This window comes from Apteryx mantelli, chromosome 10 (assembly GCF_036417845.1).
Source record: "Apteryx mantelli isolate bAptMan1 chromosome 10, bAptMan1.hap1, whole genome shotgun sequence".
Classification (NCBI taxonomy): Eukaryota; Metazoa; Chordata; class Aves; order Apterygiformes; family Apterygidae; genus Apteryx; species Apteryx mantelli.
Genome location: NC_089987.1, coordinates 245,105 through 260,954, shown reverse-complemented (window position 1 = coordinate 260,954; position 15,850 = coordinate 245,105). Strand labels below are relative to the sequence as shown.

General features: G+C 49.3%; 2 protein-coding genes across 4 annotated transcripts in view; one reads left to right on the top strand and one right to left on the bottom strand.

Annotated features, from left to right (window-relative positions):
• Positions 1 to 435: 435 nt before the first annotated feature.
• On the bottom strand, positions 436 to 7,900 carry ATXN1L (ataxin 1 like). 3 transcript variants are annotated; one of them, XM_067302262.1, is made up of 4 exons: positions 7,526 to 7,900; positions 4,966 to 6,563; positions 1,567 to 1,679; positions 436 to 510 (listed from the first exon to the last, which is right to left on the bottom strand). In XM_067302262.1, exons 2-4 carry the CDS (start codon positions 6,451 to 6,453, stop codon positions 501 to 503), a joined length of 1,611 nt encoding a protein of 536 aa, XP_067158363.1. In that variant the 5' UTR covers positions 6,454 to 6,563; positions 7,526 to 7,900; the 3' UTR covers positions 436 to 500. The 3 variants fall into 3 exon arrangements, with proteins under 3 accessions (XP_067158363.1, XP_067158361.1, XP_067158362.1); XM_067302260.1 differs by lacking the exons at positions 436 to 510; positions 1,567 to 1,679 and having other exon boundaries at positions 4,099 to 6,563; XM_067302261.1 differs by lacking the exons at positions 436 to 510; positions 1,567 to 1,679; positions 7,526 to 7,900 and adding an exon at positions 6,900 to 6,926 and having other exon boundaries at positions 4,099 to 6,563.
• A 1,147-nt stretch (positions 7,901 to 9,047) lies between these two features.
• AP1G1 (adaptor related protein complex 1 subunit gamma 1) overlaps positions 9,048 to 15,850 on the top strand; it is a 45,170-nt gene continuing 38,367 nt past the window's right edge. Inside the window, exon 1 of the mRNA XM_067302258.1 lies at positions 9,048 to 9,259. The gene's annotated coding sequence lies outside the window, so the exon portion shown is untranslated. The remainder of the gene's footprint in view (positions 9,260 to 15,850) is intronic.

The following is a 15,850-nucleotide window of genomic DNA, read 5'->3' as shown; positions in this document are numbered from 1 at the left end:
TTAGAATTATTAATGCTTTGTTAAAGATCAGGTAGGAAGAAAGGGGCAGGAACAAGGTTGGAGGGGAGCACCTGACTAGTTCTAAGGCTTTAGATACAATGCAGTTGGTTACATGTTAATACAGCCATTACATAACTGGGATTATAGTTGAGGGATCAGCACTTATCTACAAAGACCTCCTTGCCTCAGGGCAGCCCAGCCAGTTCCCCCAACATGACATGTCTGTTTCTCTGCTTTGCATGGGCAGACCCTCCCCTGGCTCTAAGGTGCCATGAAAGTGGAAAGCAACTAGAATGTGCATGGGTGCGTTTGCAGGGTGGTGTGGCAGCAGCCTAGAAGGACGTTAGGGGCAAGTTCTGTCCTCCATGGACAGATGTGAAGGCCATGGAGGGGCCTTGACCATCAGCATTTTAAGCTATACATGGAACACACCCTGGGCCAAACTCTGTACTGAATGTGCATTCGTAGCCATCTTAGCAGCTTCCGCAAAGTTTCAGGCCCTAGGACAGACTGAAAGACAAAGAGCAGTTGTGAGTGATGCTAGGGAAAGGCACATGTACTGCTGCGGGCAGGAACTAGCATCTGGGCTAATCAAGCTGCTGTAGTTTCATTTAAAACACCTTCTGAGTAACAAGGATTATTAGTTCTCTACTGGGAAAAGTGACTTCAAGTCGGGGGGAGGGGGAAGGGGACAGGGACACTGAATGTGAAAAGTGCATTATACTTGCGCACTGCTGAGAAGGGGAGGCAGAGGGGCCTCTGCGGCTTTCCCCCTTTCCAGACAGAGCTTCCTCTGCATAGTCTGGTAGTGATGAGCGCTCGTCACTCGGAGCAAGTCTCATGTTCCTGGAGGAACAATGTACACGTAGCCTAGAAACAGGCCTGGCCTCTGCTGGGCAGCTGACCCAAGGAATGTTTCATGAGCTGGAACAGATGGCTGCAGATACCCATTATTGCATCCTACAGACTCTTCCTGCAGCATCCCTGCGAGATGGAGAGAAGACCAAGGCCAGGAGGCCCCCTCCTCCAGGTAGGACAGACCACAGCTCTCCCTCCTTTCACAGTAACAGCAGGAAAACAGTATATTCCTCCGAGAAGCCTGTCACATCTCTGCCAGCAGAAAAGCCTGGATAGCCAACTCATTCCACAATGTCTTCCTGGCTTCATCTCCTCCTTTCCCTGTAAACCTAAGTGAAATAAAAGCCTCTGGCTCGGGCTCACTCATAGCCTTTCTGCTTATAGCAGAGCCCGTCTCACACACTATCTCAGGAGATCCTGAACGCTCAATGCAACAACCACCACCACAGAAGCTGAAGCAACATGGCCCAACCCAATAAAGACAGATTCCAGTGATTATGAGTACTGCTAAACTGGGCCAGAGGACCTCCGGTGCTCCCTTCTTGCCTGTGGCCCCTGGGGCAAGCAGCCAGGTGCCCAGATTCTTCATTGTAATACCCCCGCCATGAGATGTGCCCTAACTGTTGCTGCCACAGAGGAGCCAGCAGCTGAAACATGCACGAGGGGACTGACAGGGAGACTGGGCAGCAGCACGGAGGTCTAACTCACCCTGCCTCTTCCACAGAGCTCAGAGCGGCGCTCCTCAACAGACGCACAGGCCGCAATCTGGGCCGGCGGCCAGGAGAAAACAAGGGAGGGCACCTGTACAGCCCTTCAGCTGCCTAGGGTACAAAGTTATTTTAGCCTCACAGCATCTTGTCTCATACGTCATGTCTGCCCTTTCAGACCACTGATCAGAGCAGCTGAGATCTAGGAGTAGCAGGTACAGCAACACACAAGATAAGGCAGTCTCTCCAAGCCCTCTCTGTAGCAGACTGAGATTTCTGTGCTCAGAGAGGCACACGAGAAGCTCTGCACCATTCAAGTGCTCAAACGTTCCCTCTATGCATGAAACCAGCCCTTCCACATTCACACGCCATACATATGTAAGATCCCTTTCTCAGCTGTCTGCCACAGCCCTGAATTCCTCTGCATGCACCATGCAAAGAACAGGTGACAGAACCTGAGCTCCTCTGCTTTCTGCTTGTGGCCACAGACATTCTGGATATCCTGAGCATTATATACTAACCAACACTGATTGATTGAGGTCTTTGCGTAGGAGAGTCCAATGAGTAGCAAAAGGGAGACACACAAGGAACAAGGCGATGAGGCCAGGCACTTGGACCCAGACAGTGTGTTTTACTGACAAATAGTGCCATGAAAACAGTATCTGTTCCCACAGCTCCTGCATCCAAGGAGGCAGAATCTTCACACGACAACATCACCATGACTTTATATTTCCAAATGCAGTTGACGAGACTGACTGGAAAGCAGCGTGTCATTTGGGGGAAGTTACAGATGATACAGGCAGCATCCTCACTCTGGAAAAACGCCTGTGAGGCACAAACACTGAAGGCAAGAGCAGAGCATATCTCAGCTAAGACCTGAAAATAAACTTTCTTCTGGTGCAGGCATTTCAAAGGCAACATAAACAGCTAGCAGCATGCTAAAGCAACAGGCCTGATGCCCTGGAGGGTAGGAACATTCTGGAGACACTCTAACTTGCCTAACACCTAAGCAGAACACGCCTGTGCCACACAGCCAACTGAAGCCAGTCAGTTACAGGGCACGTTTCTGAAGAGTTTACAGAACAGTCCTGAGAGACAAAACCACTACGAGCTCAGCAGGACAGTGACACAGATGGGAGGTGCTGACACACAAGGCGTTCATGGGAGGAGAGAAGCAAAGCCCTAACAGCTAGGCATGCCTGACAGAAAAGCTCAGAAAGATGAGAAAAAGGAGACAGCAAATGGGATGCTAAACATTAGGAGCAGCATCAGGAGTCTAGTGGGGGCCTGTACACTAAAAAGAAACCCAACACCCTCTCGCAAGCATGGTCCTAGCACAGAGATGGGCATCTTAATACAAGGAATACTTAAACCCAAGTTAAGTCAGAGTGAAGACTCTTATCTTCAATGTAGCAGTGACTGTTTTTTTATTCTAGCTAAGCATTTAGAGTTGGTTTCATAACACACTGTCAGAGAGGGCAAATTAGTGTAACTACAGGAACCTTTACTTGAATGGAGTGTTATTACCATAAAGAGGTATTAATATACATTTATATTCGATCTCACTGCGAAAGAGACTACTCTCAATTTTACCATGTTGTTCTACAGAGTGAAACATCAGAACAATGAACAGAAAAACACCTAAAAATGCCCTATGATGCTGTGATATTTTTAGTCCCTATATCAATCATGGAACTGTAATTAAGAGAAGCTTTGTACCTTGCCTGCACATGCACAAACACTTGTCTGTTGTCTAGAGCTTATTCAGGAAACTGCCTGCAGTGAAGAATTAGCCATCTGGAAAGTTTTCTTCTGATTTAATTACAAAATAGTCTCAGTCTTCTCACAGTAGAAGAATGTGTTTCCATCCTTCCCTAGAGAATGCTAAATGTATTTTACTCCAGCTTTCAAAAGAAAAAAAAAAATAGAGAGAGAGAGAAAAAAAATCACCTGTAGGCTAAACCTCAGCAAAAGTTTTAGGCCTAAGAGAAGCTTTTTTTTTTTTTTTTTTTAAAGGGTTATGAACATGGGAAGAAAGGTTTGATTTGGTGTCAAATAATTAAATGTATTTCTTAGAAGGAAACTGACGTCTCCCATCCCAACTCATGTCCCATCCCAAGTGCTCAAGTCTTTTCCACAGTTTCCTATTCACCTGCACCCAAACCCATCCTTTTGGTCCTTCCTCTCCAATTTCTGTCATTTATGCAGATCTCTGTAGATTCTTTGCAAGAAGAAAGAGCGGTTGGATTCAGTGGAAGAGACAATAAACAGAACCATCAGAGAAGCATCTGCAGCCTGCCCTCAAGAGCTCCATCGGCGAACGGTCCTTTTAAAGTGCATGTGTGAAGAAAGGGGATACTGGGAGTAGTGCCCCCTAAACTCCAGTGGGGACCCATCTTTCCCCATCATGAGAAAGGAGGAATAAAATCTTCAGCAATTTTATCTGCTACCTTAAGCTGTGTCTGCCCTTCTCATCTCCCCACCTATCCTGAATGCTCAGACCCTGCCCTGCAGGGAGCCAGGTATTCAGGGAGGTGCAAAGCCCTGACCTCTGGAATGCTCTTGTCACAAGCTCTTGAGCACATCCCCCATTCTCTACCCCAACTAGCCTGTTGCTGCTCCCTGAGGCACTGGAGCCCTCTCGATTCCCCAAGAGGATCTGGTCAGCGACCAAACTGGAGTAAATCCAGTTCTGCAGGGCAGAGAGCAGCCTTGCTGGTGAACCTGTCACAAAGTCTGTGCAATTTCTTCACCTGATGAAGGTGAGGCTCACGCACAGGGCGCGCCCTAGCTCACAGCCTCAAAGGGATCACTTCCCTGCATTAGATCGCCCCTCAATAGACAGCTTGACCTCCTGGGGAATGAAAGAGGGACGGAGCAGAGACGGCCGAGGCTCCTCTGCCTGCATGCTGTATCTTTGGAAGCCCGGGGCTGTCCAGCTGTGCTGACTGCCAGTCTCAGGCTGAGAGGTTTCTGCGTGAGAGCCCTGGGCTGCACTGTCCCTTTCTGGGTGGCTCTTCCTTTCAGCAGCTCTGTCAGGTGGTTCTCTGGACCCCTGCACTGTTCTTTCAGATCTCTCTCTAGTAGATATCAACTGACCTGCGAGAGGGTAGTTAGCCTGAGAAGCAGAGTTGCCATTCATGCTCTGTAAACTGATTGATATGCAGACGTCGCCCACCTGCAGCCTGTGACAGGGCAGAGCAAAGAGCTGAGCAGTCCGCCCTGGGCTACAGGAGGACCAGCCCTGGCCATACACAAAGAAGGGATGCTCTGGGGGCACATCAATGCTCACTTTACTTTGTTGCTCCCCAACCACAAAATGCAATGTGACAAACCCAGGCCACTGGCTTTCCTGAATATCCACCACGGTGCTGGAGTCGATCTTCAGGCCCCCGCTCACCTCAGCACTGCGAACAAAGTCTTGAGTCTGCAGGTCCTCTACCCGCTTCAGCTCTCCTGTAGCCAGCTGGATGATGGCTCCTTTCATGAAGTGAGAGGGCAAGTGCGAGGAGCTGGGTGGCTGCAGTTGGGTCAGGTCCTTTTCAAGCATGCTTCCTCGAGCCTGCGCATCTGGGCTCTGCCTCACCAGGGTATCTGAAGAGGAAGACCTGATGGGCTCAGACACAACGGGCACCAGGACTGGCTTGCCGTTGGCTATTACCATTCCTTTGGTTAATTGTCTTTGTCTAACCATCTCTTCAGGGGACATTACAAACGGACTCCTGGACTGGCTTTTCTCAGCAGCAGCCCTTTCCACTGTGCTCCTCAAAACGTCCCTTGACTCCCCCTGCTGATCAGGGATATTATGGCAAAGGTTTAAAGGGCTCAGGTCATCTTTCCTCTGGGCTGCCAGAATATGGTAATCCTGAGACGCCAACACCCCCACCACCCTCTGAACCTCCAGATCAGTGTCTGGAGTGCTTCTGTGAGCTGGCACAGAGACCTCTGTTCTCAGAGTCTGGTAACCTGAAAGAAACTGTCCATCGACCACACATCCCACTGCAGTCCCTGGCAGAGAGTCTTCAGCCTTACTGCTGGCAGAGTCCACAGCCTCGCTGGTCCTCCTCACCACATTATGCTCCAGATGTCTCTGTCCACCATTGGCAGCAACTACCTCTGAGCTCAGCTGACTGTCTTGCTGAGGAGGATCTGGGCTTCCACTTGCTGTAGGTGTCTCATATGCCGAATACCCTGGTGGGAGGCGGGACATCTGATAATAGACAGGAATTCTACCTGGTGCAATATCTAATGGCTGGGTCCCAGCATGGTGCTGCATCTGGCCAGAAGGAGAGATGGCAGAAGCAGATTTGTTGAAGGTGTGGGTAGGAGAGGTAGTCTGAGGGGAAGGAGCGGCTTCTTCCGTGAAGAGAGAGGCATATGGCACAAAGTGAGGGACATGAGAGGCAGTGAGGTTGGTGGAAGGAGACAGGAGAGGACTAGGCAGGAAGCCAGGAGGGACAGCATAGGGCACCGTGTAATGCGAGCCGATGAACTGCAGAGACGTTGGGGGGATCTGCGCGTAGTGGATGGGAGGGTATGGCACCCCCGGGTGCTGGATGAGTGGCGAGGTCACATTGAAGGCCGGTGGCAGAGGGCTCACGTTCACCACAGGGTGCAGGCCCGTGGGGGAGAAGGTGGCAGGTGGCACCGCCACTTTGTAGAGCATCCCATACTGGTCCACCGTCAGCCCCGCCACGGCCTCGGTGCCATCGCCTGGGCCATAGCGCAGGGCCGCAGGGCCCAGGCCCGCCGCCCGGCCCCACTCGGGGCTCTCGCCCGAGGCCTGGGCGCCCCCCGCCCGCCCTGCCTCCGCGCCCACGCTGGCAGCAGGCAGGTCCCGCTTCTTGGGCGGCAGGCACTCCTGGCTCCGCTCGTGGCCTGCTCGCATGGCGCCACACGGTGTCCCGGCAGGCCCGGCCGCGATGCTCGTTCATGGGGGCACCCGAAGGGGCTGCCGGACGCCAGCTCCCGGATCCCCGCTGCCGGCCACCGCCTCACCTGTACCGGGAACAGAGGGAGCCGTAAACCCCGGCGCCAGCGCCGGGCACCGAGCCCCGGGGGCAGAGGGAGCCCCCGCCGCCGGGCACCGAGGGAGCCCGGGGACAGAGGGAGCCCCCGGCTCCTGGCAGAGCACCGAGAACAGAGGAGCAGTGAGCCGCGGCCCCGGGAGCAGGAGGACCCGTGAATCCCGGGACGGAGAGGGCCCGGCCCCGCGCCCCGGCGCGCCGCCACCCCCGGGGCCCCGGCCGCGCCCCGCCCCGCCGTCGCCCGCGGAGCCGGGGCGCCGCAGCCCCGCCGCGCCCCGCCCGGCGCCCGCCCCGGCCCGCGACTCACCCGCCATCGCCCGGCTCCTCCGCCGCGACCCCCATCGGCCCCGGCGCCGCCCGCCGCCGCCTGCGGCCCGACCCCTCCCCGCCGGCGGCGCCCCGCGATGACGCACCGCCCCGCGCGCCGGAAGTGAGGGCGCCCGCGGCGGGCGCGACGTCACGGCGCCCGCGGCCGACGCCGGCCGCCCCGGAGCGCGGGTTGTCCCAGCATCCGGCGGCGGCGGCGCGGCGCGGCGGGTCCCTCCCGCGGTCCGGCCGCGCTCGTCCCCGGCGGGCGGGTGCGCGGAGCCTAGGCCCCTGCGGCGGGGCGCGGGGCGCGCGAGAGGAGCGCGGCCCGCAGGAGGGGCGGCGCGGGGCCGCCGAGGCAGGCAGGGAGAGGCCGCGGGGGGGGCCGCAGCAGGGCGAGGCGGGGCGGAGGTTGCCGGGCTCCGCGGGCTGCAGAGCCGGAGCTGAGCCAGGCCTGCTCGCGGGAGAAGCCGCGTCCCGAGCAGGAAGCAGGTGCTGGCTGTCCGTGACGAGCAGCCGCGGACCAGATGCTGCTCGGCTGCGCTCCGTGCGCGTTTGCTGTCTCGCTCTTTTTGGACGGGCTTGCCCAGGTGACCAGCTGGGAGCACAGGAATCACCACGCTCTACCTGGTTTTAACTACAGGAGCCAGTTGTGTGACTCCCCAAAGGGAGTCCCATTCCTGCCTCTGCGCTGCCTTTCTCTTCTTGGCTGCACGTTTTCGTAGCCTTTGCTGTTGTCTTAGCACTCACATGCGCTCCAGGCAGTTTCCTGCTTGTCTTGTTGCTGCCAATAAGTCCTGTTTGTTGTTCCTTAGCATTCATTGATTTTTATGGTGTGGACAAAAGATCCTGGAAAGTGCAGAGAGAAAATCTGGGCAAGAAGGAAGGCTTTGGATCCCCTTGTTCAGATCCTTCTTTCATTATGTTTTGCATATAAAGCTTCTCTGACTCCAAAGTTCAGCACTTCTGTCCATACAGTAGTGTCCTGAAGCCTAAGAAGCACCTGCCTCATACATCCCTTAAGGTCAATATATGTGTATATAGAGAGAGATATTTCTTTTTCTTGAAACATAGATTGGAAAAAAAGCCTGAGTCATTCCTTGGACGGTGTGGTTGTTGCACAGCCTGTCTCATTTGCAGGATTGGCTTCAGAAAGAGTTTCCCACATTGCATCAGGAATTCTGGTTTGTGCTTTTAATGTGATTGCCACAATAAGGAAAGTGTTGTATTGTCAGCCACATGGACCGCACTGCACAGTCTCCTGTCTCCAAAGAGTTATTAGCACATACTTAAGGAAAAAGTGTAGGACGCTGGCAGGTTTAGAATGATCTTTTCTCTAATATACATTCCTGACTCCTGCCAATCAGCCATGTACAAACCTCCTGTGCCAGCACCTTCCCCATGGTGTGGTCAGTGGTGGACGTATTTGCTGCACATTTTTCTAATCCCCTTTTTACTCCTGTGCTGTGGACCCCTGCGGCTGAGCCGTGTTCACCGCAGGCAGGCCCCCCCAGCACGGCGCTGCCGGGGAGCTGCTGTGCCGTGTTCGGCCAGCCCACGGGGAGCAGGCCTGGAAGGCCGTGGTGACTCGGGCTGGGGTGGACCCACGCACTCGGGGGCGCAGCCCCGTCTGCAGAACACGGCCAGCAGTGCCGGGGGGGCTGGCAGCCCTCGGCCATCCACTGTCCCAAGCGGAGGGACCCCAACGCTTCTCCTCGAGGGCTCGGGGCAATGCTGGCGCACGCAGGCGACGCCTCGGGGCTCTCGGCCGCCGGGACTGGCGGCCCCCGGCCGGCCCCGCCCGAGCTGCCGGGGCGGATTCACCGCGGCAGCGGTTTCTCTGGCCTGGTGAAGTTTCGCGGCCGGGCCGGGCCCAGGCCCGCAGGCAGCAGGGCCCTCGGCCCTCCCGGCGGCGGCGGCGCGCCCTCCGCCCCGCTCCGCCTTCACGCGTGCGCCGCCGGAACCCCCGTTCGGGGCAGCGCGACCCGCCCGGCCGCACCACGGGGCCGCGCTCGCCGCGGGGGACTACGCCGGCGCGTGACGTCATCAGTGACGGCCGCAGGTGGAGTCGTACTGCTCCTCGAACGAACAGTATCGCGGGTGCTTCCGCCAAGGAAAGTAGTGCCGGGAGCTCGTTCCGCCCGGCCGCCGCCGCTCCCGCGCTCCCGCCGTTGAGGCCGCCGCCGCTGAAGTCGCCGTGACTGCGGCCCTCCCCGCCACCGACAGCGGCCGGGAGCCCGAGAGCAGAGCGCCGGGCCGCGGATCCCTCCGCCTGCGGTATCGGTGCTGAGGCCACGCCGCCGCCATTTTGAATGCCTGGCTCCTGCCGCCGCCGCTGTCTCCGCTGCAGGGACCGGCCCGGTGAGTGGGCTCGCGCCGCCCGCCCGCTCCCCCGCTCGCCTCCCCGCTGGTGCCCCGCTGGTGCCCGCGGCCCGCAGCGGCCCGTGCCCCGCGCTGCCGCCGGCGCTCCCCGCTCTGCGGGCCGCGGCCTGGTGCCAGCCTCGGCCGGCCTCTCCGCCGGCGCCGCCCGCTGCCCTGCCGCGGCCTCCCGCGGCGCGGCTCCCCGCGGCTGCCCCGCCGCGCCCGGCCCCGCCGCCCTCGCCCTATACCCGGCTGCCGCCCGAGGTGGAGGGCAGCATTGCCGAGGGCCTGTCTCTTTTTCCTGCTCCAAAGACGGTGCTGGCTCTTTTGCTTCCCCCCGGGACTGGGACTCGGGAAATCTTGCACAACTTCTCCGCAGCGGAAAGCGCAGAACTGCTGTGGAAGTTCCCTCGGTGGGAAGCACGATGTGACTTCGTGTCGGAGGCTCTTGGCGTCTGAAGAGGAGCTTGGATGTTTGCATCTGTCCTTCCTCTGGCTTTTTAGTACTTGTGCTGCACAGTGGCCCAAGGCATTGGAGTTAGTTTCTCTGTGTCATTCTGACGGTGTTTGCACGTACTCTCATAGTTCCATAAGTTTTGATAGAGGCAAAAACGTCTGGTTTCTGGCCAAAGGTACTTGCAGTAAATTGCAAACATAGGTTTGTGCTAGTAGTAGACTACTGTTGTTCAAAAATCAATTACTAAAGACAGCTTCACATCCATTCTTGAAGATTGGTGGAGTTCTCTGTTTCCCCTTTTCTCCTTTCCCAAACCGTAAGACTGGCTATAGTTTTCTGACAGTTTTTGATGTGTGCAGGCATTCTTTTGAAAGTCTGCAGACAGAATAATTGTGTATTTTGTTGCATTGTAATTTTTTTTTTAAGCTTAGCAATAAATTTTAATTTCTGATGCCTGAAATGTGGATGGAACAGCATGGAATCCTAGTGAAAGCCTTTGGAAGGGTGGCATTTCACGTGCAAGGCCTGAAAGTATATTTGACACCTATTACCTTAAACAGAACAAAAGACTTTTTTTTTTTTCCTGTATAGTGCCTTAGAATCTTACATTTAAAATGGCACAGATAGCTTTATTTTTTCTGTTTTGCTTTTCTGCAATAATGTGTATCTGTTGTTTTTCATATGCCCATTTCCTTTTTTGTTTATTTGCATGTCCCACTCTCCTGCCAAATTCTTTCTTTTGCCTGCTCATGCACACTGTGGTATTTGGCATGGGAGTTGAAAACTTTACTGGATACCTGAGAGCTCAGTGAAGGCAAGAGATTTTGCTTTTCTGAGGCAGCATGCAGTGTAGACTTCTCTCATTTCTTCCATGGCAAGAGAAGGAAGGAGGAAGGTATTTAAATTTCTGTGTGTTGAGAAGGAGAAAGAAAGGATGGGGTGATTCTTTTGCAAGGGGATCCATTTTTTCTCTCTTCTATGCATAATATAACTTTTAGATTTCCTCCTTGTTTGATAGAAGGAAGAAGAGCATTCTCTTCTTTTACTGTTTCTGTTAATCTGACTTTTTTCTAAAGCTGGTACAGTAAGAGTGGACAGGTCCTTCAGTACCTTTTCTTGCTGTGTCCTGGCCAGAGATTAAGGAAGATAAAATGTTCTGATTCTTGATAATTTCTTTGTGTACAGAGCTTTGAATTAGCATCAGGGTAAACTAATGTTATCAGTAAGTTTGTCACACAGTGGTGTTGAAGTGTTGTAAGCTGCAACAAAGGAATCAAAGTTCTCTGTTAAAAGGCATGCAGACAGAGACTGCACTGGTTAATGCAGTTCAGATTTGGAAAGCTGCCTTTCAAAGTGTAAGGCATAATAAAAACCTTAGCTGCTTCAAGCAGCACTCATTCAGGAAAGCTTCTTGTGCCTCTTTTTGTGTGAATATTTATGTTCTTATTGAGTTGGCAATGTATATAACTTCAGACTATGCTTTGGAGATGGGCTGTTTGTTTGTGTTTTTAATAACAGAGCAAAACTCTTCTGATTGAAAGTGACATGAATTTGTTCTAGATGATACTTCGGTGTGTTCTGGGGAAAAGGGTCTAATCTATCCTGGTAGCAGTATTACTTTGTTGGATGAAGGTTTTGAGGTTGATAAAGTAAATATATGATGAGTCTCATTTAAATCTAGCCCAGGTTGCTATTACTCAAAGGTCAGAGTTATTGTAGTGTGAGTGCAAATGAATCTCTGCTAATATTACAAATAGTATTATTAGCTTTATTTGCAGTTTGGCAGATATGCTCGAGGTACAATCTAAGGTTAGAACGTCCTAGGACATGGCAGAAGTTACCTGAAGGTATAACAGAGTGTGTATTAATGCATGTTTAAAAAAAAAAAAAGCTGTCTCTCATCTTTCATTTGGCATTAACCCTGTAAAGAAATTTTTTTCTTTTCCATAATGTAGTAGCAAACAGAAGATTTTATTTCTTTTTTGGAAATCTTAACTCTGCAAGAGACTGAACAGGAAATAAAATAACTGGATTACCTTACAGATAAAGATAGTTGGGAAGCTGGAAGCAGATGAGAGAGACAGAAGTAATGCAGGTCAGACATGACTGAAGTATAGGAGCAAAAGCCAGGAAATCTATATTGTCTATCACATTGATCAGCTACATAGACATGTTAACTTTTCTCCCATCACTTGATTTATTAGCTTTTAAAAAAGAAGAAATACTTATTTGCTCTTTTGGTAGGTATTAGAGGATAATTTTTGCAATGATTGAAAGCTCAATGAATCTTTTGAAGCCAGTTCAGGAACTGTTTGATTTGGGGTATATGTACTGTTTTGCAGAAATGGAAACCACCTCAGAAGTGCTCACCTAATCTCACTCAATTCTGTTGGGGCGTAGCTGCAGGATGCAAAGAAAAAAGAGAGCTAGGGCTGTGTTTGGTTTGGCTAGCTCATAGGATTTGTTCAAACTAAAGGGTGTTGAGACACCTGACAAGTAAGGGCCAGGGATGCTCTCCTCCTCCCCTCACTTTCTGAACAGCATGGTGACTTTTGCCTCTGGAATACTCTTGTGCTACATTTCTTGTTTTTAAATGTGACTGGAAATAGTACCATCGCTTCCTCTGAGACTGTCTCTCAGATCTTGTTTTTAGGTGGGTTTTTTTTTCATTTTTTCCCCCACGTTATCTTTGTGTAATGCATGTTACTTTGCCTTTTATTATCATATTGTATTTCAACACTCCCTCCCCCCTTAATTTGTTTCTGGTTTCTCAGCGTTACTTATTTTCTACTTTACAGGTTTCTCTGTTCTGTTAAACAGCTATTTGTCAAAAGAGATTGTTTTTCCACTTTGAATGTTGTATGGTTGGTTGCTTTTCCTATTAACTCTTTGTGTTGCCTTTGTCCTTCTTGATGGTGACCATGCTCCTTGGTTGTGTGTTTACCATTTCCTGTATATATATTGATAGCACTAAACAATATACCAGTACCTCTAGTATTTTTTTTCACAACTTCATCCCTATTTGTAGTATGTATTTACACTTCTGTTTTTGCTGCCAGTGTATAATTTTTTTTGAAGGGTCTGATAGTAGTGTGAAGCCTACTGATAGCAGTGTGGAGATGAGGCCATCAGTCAATTTTAATTAACCATTGCAGTAATTCCCCTCATGCAGTCTAGACATGTCTTCCTCTTCCCATCTCTGTACAGGAGGCTTATTAAGTTCTACTGAAGCAAGTGGGGGAGTTCTGTTACTGAAATCAGTGGGAGCTGGGTCAGGCTTTAATTATGCAACTTCCCAAAAGCTGTTTTTGCTTGAGGCGTGTGATTGCTTATGCATGAATTGGGGTGCAGCAACTTCATTTGTCTATTTTAGATTGTTTGAAAATATATGCTTCTGCAGTCTTGGGTTGCTTTTTAGAATGAGCCAAGTTCAGAAATACTGCTTTCAGCAGGAGCTTTGACTAGATGCGTATCTTATTTGGATTGAAAATTGAGAAGCATTCCCCCAAATGGTGAAGCTGTTCTATGAATGATTTCATGAGCCTCAGCCTGTCTTATACCTTATTGTTTCCAGAATTCAAGAGTAAATAATAATGGAATTTAAAAATGTTTGTGGCTGATACTTAAAAAAAAAAAAGAAGAAGAAGTTGCTTAAGAAGGTTGATACATTTTATTACTATATTGAAAATGTAGTTTTAATATTTTGAGATATGCTAACATTTCTAAATAGATTCCAGAGGGTAGGATTTCAACTCAATTGAATGTTTAAGGATTGTAAGTCCTTTTAACTTTACATACAGTCCCTAGTAGATGAATACAATTTAGCTGAAGCACTTGAGAGTTGTTTACATGTGCAGTTTTGGTAATACTGGGTGCTGCTTGCAAATATAATACAAATTATTTGGTTATCAATCATATTTGAGTATTATGGTGTTCTAAGAGAGATTTTTAGCAAGATTCTATAGTTAAATCTCTTTGGCATGGTGACCTGTTGAGTAAAAACTGAAATTTTGAAACAACACAAGCTTAAGTACTAAAAGACTATAGAATAGGGAGAAAATAACCATTTACAATAAAACTAAATGTTTTTAATATTTATATTCTATTTTTTTTCCTGATAATAATGAAATGTTTTCACTTGTACATAGTTTAATAAGATGAGTTGGGTAAGGAAAGAAAGCCTTATTTACTTGTTCAGGGGAAGAATTCATGAGCAACAGAGGGAAGATAATTGAGCTAACACCTTTCATGCAATCCAAAGAGTAGAAAGAAAAGCTGAGAAAAGGTGTGGTTTTTATTTTTTTTAATTTTATTTATTTATTTTGTAAAGGCACCATGTTTCAGAACAGTTTGGCCTTGATAGTAGGTTACACAAAAGGGTAAGGCCTTGGAAATGAGAAGAGAATAGAGTTGATGAGGTGGAGGAGTTATGTGTTTGACCCTACCAGATTTTGTAAATATTAACCTCAAGGTTCTTTCCAGGTATTCAGGGACCATCCCTGAATTCTAGAGCTTGCAGTTAGTAAAGAAAAGGTGGAGGAAAACTACTGATGTAAACAAAATGAGGAAAGAGGTAATTACTTTTAAAACTTGCCTTGTCATTTATGTTAATATGTAAAGAATAAACACATATGGCTGCACTGGGGGAAAGTGTTAACTAATCCTGAAAAACAAGACCTGCCACTTAGAGGGAGGTTCTAAGCTGCTTTTAGCCAGCTGAAGTTAAACTTGGGGTCTGTTATTCACAGACAATGTGCTTGTCCTCTCTCTGCTAGTAAGTCAGTCATCTTGTACAATAAATTAATTTCTGTAATATAGAGAAGCCCTTAAAAATTCACTGTTCTTGGCAGTTTGGTATTTGATTGTTTTGTAGTTGTTACCTGAAGCTGACTTTTTAAAATCTTTGAAACACTTCATAGACATTCTGATTTCAAGACAGAAATTGTGTAGTCAAAAATGAGTAGGTCACTAAGTAAGTGTTTTAATTGTTCTTAGCTCTAAATTGTTTAATCCCATTCATCTTCTGGTTTTATAATCTTCTAGTATTTTTTGTTCCAACCCTCATTAATAATCTGTTCAGTGATGTATAACCCTAATTCCTTCTCTTAGTGAAGTCTGCATGGTTGTTATTTCAAGTCCCAGTGGGATTTCGACACCATTACTGTTTCACTGCTTTGGCAGAGCCCTGCTGTGGTACTCTGTGTGTTGTCCATGTGATCAGGAAAATCATAAATATTTGTCAAATCATCTTTTGGGCCTTGCTGGAACCCTCTTCCATTCTTGGTGCCTTTCACTATGCTGCAGCTTCCTAGAGTACTGGCTGTATATCCATGGAGGACATGAGAGACCTTGTGCCCTTTCTGTTACAGCTTGTCAGTACGCTCAGTGAGTCTAGTCTCCAGTCACGGATTGCTTGGCAGTGTGTACCTGAAAATTGTTTTTATTTCTTACTGTTCTCCTGTAATCAGTCTGAATTCTAGAAAAATTGTTATATAAGGAATGCCTAAAGTTAATTTGACTAAAGGGAGGGGAGAACACTTATGTGTATTTCTTCCAGAAAAGAACAGGAAAAGTAGAGCCAGTGCAGTCTTCTCCTGCATTTTTTTTCTTTTTTTTTAGCTGTACATTATGATCTGCAAGTACATATTGGTTTGATTTATAACCAACATGAAAAGTACTTGCTAGCTTGTGTAAATTAGATGCTTGCCATCCTGTAGGAATACTCATTTAACTTTCTCATTGCTTCCATTCTGCCTCTTCTGATGGCTTTTCCACCAAGTCTGCAAAATGCATGCTTCTGGCCTGCAATCATGCTGCTTCAAATGATAGGTTTATGGGCTTAATTAAATTACAGTCTGCCCCCTGAATAAGAGGCATCCAGAGGAACATGGGATTGATTGTACAGGAAGTGTTTTTGATGACTCATTGGGTCACCTTACTGAGTGTAACAATATATGGACCTCATGAAGCTAAAGGAGTTATCTTCTAAGAAAAAAGTGAAATTGAGGTTCTGAACAACGTTTTAGGAAATCCTGTGATACCTGCATAAAACTTGGCTTGTTGGCACAGATGGCTTGGATTTAGGCTGATCAGCTTTTTTGACCCCTCAAACTTGGCTTGCTTGATGACCATGA

Coding starts and splice junctions, on each gene's coding strand:
- ATXN1L (XM_067302260.1), bottom strand. CDS start 6,453: ATGCGAGCAGGCCACGAGCGGAGCCAGGAGTGCCTGCCGCCCAAGAAG.